Source organism: Copidosoma floridanum, unplaced genomic scaffold (genome assembly GCF_036245765.1).
Source record: "Copidosoma floridanum isolate Cflo_tuat_1 unplaced genomic scaffold, Cflo_Japanese_pri ptg000011l, whole genome shotgun sequence".
Taxonomy (NCBI): domain Eukaryota; kingdom Metazoa; phylum Arthropoda; class Insecta; order Hymenoptera; family Encyrtidae; genus Copidosoma; species Copidosoma floridanum.
The window spans coordinates 12,372,031-12,381,336 of record NW_028321888.1 but is presented as its reverse complement, the minus strand read 5'-3'; the positions used below and the strand labels follow the sequence as shown (position 1 = coordinate 12,381,336).

General features: G+C 32.8%; 1 protein-coding gene across 1 annotated transcript; it reads left to right on the top strand.

Annotated features, from left to right (window-relative positions):
- Positions 1–512: 512 nt before the first annotated feature.
- Positions 513–1,202, top strand: LOC149375198 (uncharacterized). Its single transcript, XM_089589986.1, has 2 exons — positions 513–554; positions 683–1,202. Exon 2 carries the CDS (start codon positions 774–776, stop codon positions 1,200–1,202), a length of 429 nt encoding a protein of 142 aa, XP_089446112.1. The 5' UTR covers positions 513–554; positions 683–773.
- Positions 1,203–9,306: the final 8,104 nt, after the last annotated feature.

The window sequence follows — 9,306 nt, the reverse complement described above, 5'->3', positions numbered from 1 at the left end:
AAGTCAATAATACGTCCTGAAGTGCAATCTTTCATCCAGCAAAAAGCAAAGTGTCGAAAACTCGCCAACAGTGACGTCACGCGCAATCCACGTTAAGACACGTATGAACGTATTTTATCAGTGCAAGCGACGTCAGTTGACTCTTAGACTTTCTCGAAGTGTTGAAGCACTGATGAAAATTTGAATAAAATTGTCAAATCTACGCAAATATAATTTAAAAAACTAAACCTTACCGAAGACCAATGAAGGGATGCAATATAAACTGGTGATTATAAGTGCCCCTATGTGCTACCTGAAAACGAAAGCAGTTTATCCATGATTGCTAGCTATACATTGGGTTAACCTACGTTTTTTAAGGTTAATGATCCCAGTACTACAGTCGATCTAGACAAGAAGGTATGATTTTTGATAAATTTAACTAATATTTATACTTCGTTGAGTTATTTAAAATTTTGTGCTACGCCATTTTGTTTAAAGAACGACTCTGTGAAGGAGCTGGATTGCACGCTATTCACCTTAAGAGAATTTAGCTCAAGGTATGGAAGAACGAGTGAGTAAGTGTCGTCCAAGTTTAATAATTAATTTTGTCAAGTATATCTCATAAGTCGCCAAATGATTAATCTTTAAGATTTTTTCACCTAAAAACATTGTATTTCTTAAAGTAACTTTATTATTTTTGTAGGTTATTGGTCGAGACATTAAAGTTGAGGCAGAACAGACATAACAGCACAATAGTGAAAATGGTTTTTCGAGCTTGAATAAGGGGTTTTATAATGTCTGTTCACGCCAATCGTGACATTACTTATCCTACAGCTGCTCTTTGCCGAAGCAGGATCACCGTCAAGTCTCGATGTGCTCCCTACTCTCTTGATCTGGATGTGCTTCCGCTCAAGGCAGTCACGTCTTATCGACCTCGAGTGCATCGGCCTACTGAAGGATGGCCTCATCTACGCGACCTGCAGCTTGCTGACCGTTTGGATCCACCATCTAGTGAACCAATTGAACTGCTACTAGGCGCTGCAGTTTACGCCCAAATCATAAGACCAGGTCTTCGTCAACCTAAGCGTCCCGATGCACCCATCGCTCAGCAGACTGCATTCGGATGGATTTTATCCGAACCGATCGGGCCATCTAAGCTGCCATCAACTCTATTATCGAATTTCGCCAGAACATCGAGGCATCATAATTTTATTTTTTCCTAATAAGATGGCGGGTGGTATGCTTACGCCAATCGTGAACTTTTAATTTTCTCTCTTAATTTCTAATTTTTTTTAGCACAATACGTTAAATGCAATAGTTATATTTCTTGGAATTGTAATAGGTTTATCTTTGCTTTATCATCTAAAAGTAACACTTATCAATTTTATAACTTTCACTTTACATTTATACATACTTTAATTTCAGAACTTATATTTTCTTATCTTATCTCTTTTTTTCTACTCTGACTCATATAACGACTACAGTGCATACTTGTATAGTTAACTTTAGTTATTATCTCCGCTATTATTGTCATAAATCAGATACGTCTCAACAAGCAAAGAGCCAACATCAATTGTGCTCTGAGCTCCGCTAACCACTATTGTAAATACATACACTATTAAATAAACGCTATTTAAACTACTATCACTCAACAGCTTATTGATCCTCAGTAATTCCCGAACAATCGATATTAAGATCCCCGCGTTTGTCAAGCATTTCTTACTTAAAACGTACATTGTCTCTGACTTATATGATTTGGAAAATGCCAAGGCTTTGTTTAGTTGAGATGAAGTTTTAAGTTTGTATGCTCCTCAAAAGGACAAAAACCGGTTGATGAAGAAAGTCCTAGCAACATCGAAGAAAGTGGTAAATCACTTGTTAATGTAAAAAAGGAAGTTTTAATAAAAGATCAATAAAAAAATGTGAATAGATCATTTGATTAACTGTAAAATAAAAACAAATTTTGTAATTATGTGAAATGTCTTGAAAAACCTGAAATGCTATTTAATATTAATCAGTTTTAGCTAATAAAAACTATTATTGATTCATGAGTTATCGTATGCTACTGGTTTCTAATCAACATAGATTTATAGTTTTATTCTTATGACAAGATTAATGTTATTGTACAGAAATTAATTGATTTTACGTTAACTTGTAGGTTTGACCTTCGATGCTTTAAATGAGAATTGCTTTAAAGAAAAATTTGTGAAAATAAACACTCAAAAAGTAAAAAGTTTTTGTCAACAATAGAAGTCTGAAAACATCAGCATATTATTTAAATTATTTAGCTTTTGACATCACGAAGGTCAGCAAATATTCGTTCTGTAAAATTGTAAAGTATCAATAAATAAAACAATAATTGCAAGTATAGAAATCCTTTTGCACAACAGCACGAGTTAATGAAAAAAAAAATAGCAATTCAGAGTATAGATAGCAGTATGTGCTCATAGTATTAAGATAACTTTTAAATAATTTTTAAACATGCATAGCCTGTTATTATATAACTAAAATGCACGTCACCGAAAATACTGGTATATAAAATCCTTTAGTTTTGATAGAGCCTTCTAATTGTAAGCTTTCTATAGGTAAATAAGATTAAAAGTAACAAAGTCAGCAAAATTCTTATTACTCAACTTAAATCATTAAAACAAAATCTTTCTATTTTTATGAAAAAAGTTTTGTTTATTATTCAGCTTGTAAGAGACTAAAGTTTACATCATTTTTATTTCATATAACGACTAAGTTTGAAATTGAAATCTAAAAAGATTAAAAAGTTATAAAATAACGAGCTTCCTCTCCATGATCGTTACTTCACCCATAACCTTGCTCATTTCTTGTATTTATTAGTTTCTTAATTTAACTTGATGCACTTAGATGTACTAGTGCACATGACTTGTTAAAAAAAGAGCCAATACCTCTCTATTGAGATAGTTAATGAAATTCTCTTACAACTTGTTTTTTTTAAAGTCATCTTGTACTTTTGGTTTGGTCAAAGTCAAATGTATTAACCAGGAATTTAATTATTTATTTATAAGATATTTAAGTTTTCAGGAACATACTCTAAAGGGAACATTTGAAAAAATGTAACGATTTTTTTGTTATAAGCTTGTGTCTGCTTTCTTTAAAGATTATAAATTATTTTTAAACTTTGGATGATATACATTGATAACTAATGAATTTGTAGTAATATTATTAAATAAACAATCTGTGTCTTAAACTAACTTTTTAAAGTCAAAAGACGTGAGCTATCAACTATTGAATAACTAAAAAAAATTTTAGTTGAACATTGGTATGAAAAAACTATTATCTAGCGAAAATTTAAAAATTTTTCTGTTTTTTACTATCTTGATGTGTACCAACAATATTTCGTACATTTTTTGTTTCAAATAAAAAAACCAACATATAAATTATTTTCTTGTTAAATTGTAGACCATTTTATTTATTCATTTAAGAGTTAAAGTTCAACGTAGAATTATTTTTTGCTTCCTTCCCTAAAAATGTGAGCCTTCGTAGTGTCCTTACGTTCAAGAAAGCATTACTTTTTTAGAAGCTTGCTACTCGTTTTTCGGTAAAGAAGTGCTCAGGTTTTTCGTCATGATATTCAACGTTCTCCGTCACTGTTGAACTGCAGGCTCATTGCACCAACTGCTGCTATGCGTGCAAGTAAACAACATTGAATTTGGAAATTGACCATTTTTATTTTCGTTAAGGTATTTTTGTGTTGGGTGAAATGTTTGGAGAAAAAATCCAAAGAGATTCTTTAGCAAAATCGATTAAAATAAATGTCACCATTATCTTTTTTTTTTGTTTTTCATTACACTTTTCAACTAATGATCTTCTTTAAATTCTTTAGATAACCACCCAAACCGTAGCAGAAGCCAAGTATTGTTCATATTGTTTGACATACTGTCGGACAGATGGTGCGCCGAATGAAAATCGTAGATATAGGTATGGGTTATTGTAAATAAACGTTAGCTTTTCATGTCCTTGCTCTGTTTGAACAGTTGAATTGTTCAAATAATATTAATACACGAAAATTATTACTAAAAGGACTTGTGTTTTTTTGTACTTATTATAAGATATATGCCCCTGTTATGACCATAAATTTCATCACACTTACTTCTTTAATTTTTTTTGTAACTGTGAGCTTTAACAGTACTGATTTAGGTATTCACTAATATGCTATAAATTTACCATTATTATTATTATTTTTAAATATGGTTCTTAATTTTTACAATTCTTTATGTTATAAAAAAATTATAGGATCAAAATGTCCATAATTATGACACGTTGTACCTATTAATTTATATTATGTCCCTATTTATGAAACCTTTTAAAAAACGTAAATCTAGCATAATATTTTAAGACAGTTAGAGCTTTGTCACTAACATAACACTATTTTATTTAACAAAAATAATTATGTCGTTTATGTGTTTACTAGAAATTTATAAATTCCTCGTTAAAGTTTGGTGCCATAATACGTACAGTTTAAGAGTTAGGTTATATACGACACTGTCCTAATTTATAAAATTATCTTCAAAGTTGGTCATTTAACGTATGTACAATAGAACTTGACTTGTGACTCCATAAAGATACATAAAATATACAACTACCACATATTTTGTATCAAGTTAGTAGTATAACAAATACATAAATTTTCACATTCCATGAATAGGGACACATTTCCCGAATAGGGACATTTACCTTACAAAAAATCTTAAATCAGATGTGAATTGTAAGCTTAAACAAAGAATATAGTTTATAAATATCATTACCAAAACCTGTCTCTGATAAAAATCCCCTATTTTCGTCCGTCATTGAGAGAAAATTTCGATTTCTTTAATTTTTTATACCGAAATATCTTGAAGTGAAGTCAAATACCTTCTTAACTGTACGGAAACAATATTCTGCAAATATTTTATGTAGTACATGTTGTGTCTCAATATGTGTCCCTCTATTTCGTTGATTTTAGACTTCCCGTGAAAATGTTTGCAGTACAATTATAAGTTCATTAAAATTAGAAAAATTTAAAAGTAATAAAGAAAGAAAATCAATTTTAAAAAAATTGAAACATTTAATTGATAGAATAAATAATAATAAAAGTTATACACGAAAAAAAGAAATAATCAGCCGAAAAAAGAGAAAAAGCAATAAGTAGCGTAATAAACTTGAAGACGTTTCTAAAAAATCTTAAAATCATCATAGTTCTGAAAAAGTGTGTTATCCGTAACCACTAAAAACACAGCGTGCAGCGATTGTCTCAATTACAACCCAGCTTCTATAAAGTCTTTAATGGAAATACATTTTCCAATGAACCATTTAACTCGCTGTACCAAACTCTTTATAATTCACAGTAACTCTACTCGATAAGGTCACGTGTTTGCTATTCTTTAAATTGAAAGACCCAGCATGAAGATCCAGATATCACTAGAAAAATCGATTATTACTGATAAAAGCAGGATAAGTAGTTTTTTTGACATTCTGGGTACTCATCTTTTTGAAAAAGCCTGAGAAAAATATGTCAATACTTTTTGACAGAATTCGAACCCAAGACCCCTCGAGTACCTCCGGCTGTAAGGCTAGCATGCTTACCACTAACTATAATTTCAAAAAAATTTTTTTTACTTCAAATGAATTAAACAATTAATTTTAAAAGTTACCGTCGTTTGCAGCTCAAGATGGACACCTATTATTAGGAACCACAGGAGAGGAGGCAGTAGTCGGGTACGGGAAATATTACTTTACTTGGACAGTACCACCTTTATCAAGTTCTGTAAGCTTCAGAGATAGTTAATCTACTTCAACCTTGATTTACGTAATGATAACCGCATAATATGATCGTAAAAGTTACGTATCATGACCAGTTCTATGCAGTTTAACTACTTGTAAATTTTTCTGCATACCGCAGTCAAAAGTGCTTCATATCTGCCCTGCTCCAAAACAGATAATCAGCTTTGTTAGCTAGGGTATGCAGAAAAATAGTATACGCACCACGTTTGGAAGTAAAAAAATGTCCGAGATTTCACATTATCTGCCGTCTGCTTTGCCTTGGGCTTGCATTCACGTAAAATCTGCGAAATTTTGAACTCTGCTTACTACGTGCGTAACATACTACTTTTGCCATAGTTCCGTAAAAAAAAAACGACGCATTACGTATAATAGCAACAATATTTTGTCAGTTATTTAATGAGGTAAGAAATCATTTATCTAAAAGGATTTTATCATTTTTTTTGTTTTAACATTCGAAAAAAAGTTTTTTAAATAATTTTAGATACTTTTAATATTTTTTTCTATCTATGAACTTTTTATTTTTTTGATTACGTACATTTAAATATTCGCTTTGAGCACAATTCCGAAATGGTGCCCCCACTGGACACTTTGAGAACGATTGGTCATCATTAAAAAAGTTAATTATCATTAAATCGAGCTTCTGGCTCCATCCACCAGATGGTGAACCCTCAAACGCTGCTTCTCTACAAGCATATGGAGATCAATTTATAGTGCTGTCCTTTTCTGATCATAACCAATCGTTCTTAAAGTGCCCATTGAAGGCGCGATTTCAGAATTGCGCTCAAAGCAAATACTCATACTTCTTGTGCTACAAATAGACCGGGCTCAAACAGTGATGAACCGGGAAAAATTATTCGCACCCAATTTCTTGTGCTTTCTCGTTCAAAATATAGTAATGTACCTAAAAGTTCATCTTGCCACCCAAGAATGTGGTCAGGTATTGTTTAAACATTTTTTTTATAAACAGTTTCGTCAAATTTGTTTTTTCGACCTAAAAAAAATATTCTCAGATTCTTTGGCACATTGGGAACAAAAAAACAATTCGAATAATTATACCTAAGCCCCAGTGTTTTCGAGTAAAAAATTCCCCAAGTTTCAAAAAATGCATTTTTTCCAGTTTTTAGGGCTCCACAAAAGTGCCAAATAAAAATATTTTTAAATGTTACAACACACAATCATAAACTGTATGCCTTTCTCTACAATTTCCAAAAAAAAAATGTTGAAAAGTTGAATGGCAAGATTTTTTTTGCAATAAACGTTCAGGGCGTTCCAGCGCGCGCTTATATGGGAGTGTATACCTATTTATGTTCACTTCACACTGAGCCACGAAACGTATATATGGTTATACACTATCACATGAGCGCGCGCTGAAACAACCTGAAAGTTTATTGCAAAAACAAACTTGCCAATCAACTTTTCAACATTTTTTTTTTTTTCGGAGATTGTAGTGGAAGGCTTACAAATTATGATCGTGTGTTGTAACACAAAAATATTTTTATTTAGCACTTTCGTAGAGCCCTGAAAACCGAGAAAATACATTTTTTGAAACTTTGGGAATTTTTTACTCGAGAACAGTGGGGTTAGGTATGTACATTCCAATAAGTTTTTTATTTCAAATGTGCTAAAGAATCTAAGAATATTTTTTTCAAGCACAAAAAATTGGGCGCAAATAATTTTTCCCGGTTCATCACTGTTTGAGCCTGGTCTATCTCACGTGACTCCAAAGTGTACGTCTATATGCTCATTTCCACGCGAATATACTCCTCTTCTCCTAGAAACATGCTGTTCGATAGTCGATGCGAGTGAGTCCCATAATCTCGTAAAACGTGCGCGTGGGTCGACGGATGGCCATGGCAGGTCACCCCAATCAGTGCCAAAAAGTCGGTAGTCGTGAAAGTCGTCTCACCTTTTTTTTTTTTTTTCTTTTTTTTTGAAGGAGCGAGGAGGGAAAAATCTTCAGAGACACCCCGTGTATTCCGGCGGCAGTGTCGGATTCACCCGGTGTGCCTACTGACTAAAAACTAACCTTCCCGCACGGGACAGGTCCGTAGGACCACTCCCCTAGAAGACAAAAAGGCATAAGAGAAGAGGAGAGAAGGAAAATAACGGAGAATTTAGAGGCCCGCTCTCAAAGGGATGAGAGGAGGGGCACTTACGCATCTGGGCGAAGCTCGAAAAAGTCGTCTCACCTCGTAGCTATGTCGCTAGTTAGCAATCTCTCTACTCATCTCTGCAGCCGTTGAGCACCTTATGCTTTACGGGCCCCCAACAAGCGCAAAGCAGCGAGGCTCTCCATTTTAACGTTTGCAAGTGTTCGTACACAAGTATAGCTATGGGTTTGATATGAATGCGCGGTGAAAGTTTACTGTCTATGACTATTATCGTGAAATGCGATGCTTCTATATATATAGATATATATATATTTTTTTTTTATATTATAGTGTACTGACTACTATGGTATTACACTTTCTTTATTCATTCAACATTTTACATTGTCTTTTTAACATGTCGCTTTTACATCGTGTCATTATACATTTCTCTTATTTTTCGCTTGTCATTACATTTCCGTTTTATTATTCGCATATATCATATCTTTTTTATCTCCCCGGTCACGCAGGACCGGTTATTGAGAGCTCGTCACAATTCTTTATTTTTTAATCGCTTTATTGTTAAGTATTCTTTTCATCTTAAAAACTAAATCTTAATTCCTAAGTCGGTTTCATGAATTCGATACCCGGCAAGAACCATCAGAAAAAATCTGAGTACCCCGACCGGGAATCGAACTCACGACCCCTTAAGCTGTGTTGTTTCAGAGGCTAGCATGCTAACCACGGAGCCAACAACGAGCTCCAATATATATATGTATATATATATATATATATATCTGCTCATAAGGAACGATTAAGAATGCAGAGAAGAAAATACTTATGGAAGTAATTCGATATCGTTCCCAGCATATATATATATATATATATATATATATATATATATGCTGGGAACGATATCGAATTACTTCCATAAGTATTTTCTTCTCTGCATTCTTAATCGTTCCTTATGAGCAGAGAAGCACAGAGGGATCATGTTAGTGCGATACGAGGAAGAAGATTTTAAGTGAATATCTAAAATCCTTTTTTTCTTTGAGACAATAAAAATATTAAAAGTCTCCGACTCCACCATGTATTGGGGTATAGAGACGAACGCTTACCTGTAGTCCTTACGCTAGGGCTCGTATGTATGATGTAAAAAGTGACTCTATGTATTTTTTGCTGATTCTTACAAATCGCGAAAATTGGTACATAATTTACAAATGCAATTTCAAAAAACTGTGTATTTTCGATCATAAAGTTTTTTACCGAAATACTCATGGTATTGAAGAAAATAAATGATGATATCCCATTGATTTATCCTCAATCGGTTATGAAGCTTTTAAAAAAAGAGCATTAGAATGGTGAGTTACCATTGAATACCAGTTTAGTATTACACCTGATTGTCAGTTATTTGACAATTTTGTACAACAATCTTACTGTAAAATATGTA

Bases quoted from the DNA above. Each gene is read 5' to 3' on its own strand.
- LOC149375198 (XM_089589986.1), top strand. From the start codon at position 774: ATGTCTGTTCACGCCAATCGTGACATTACTTATCCTACAGCTGCTCTT.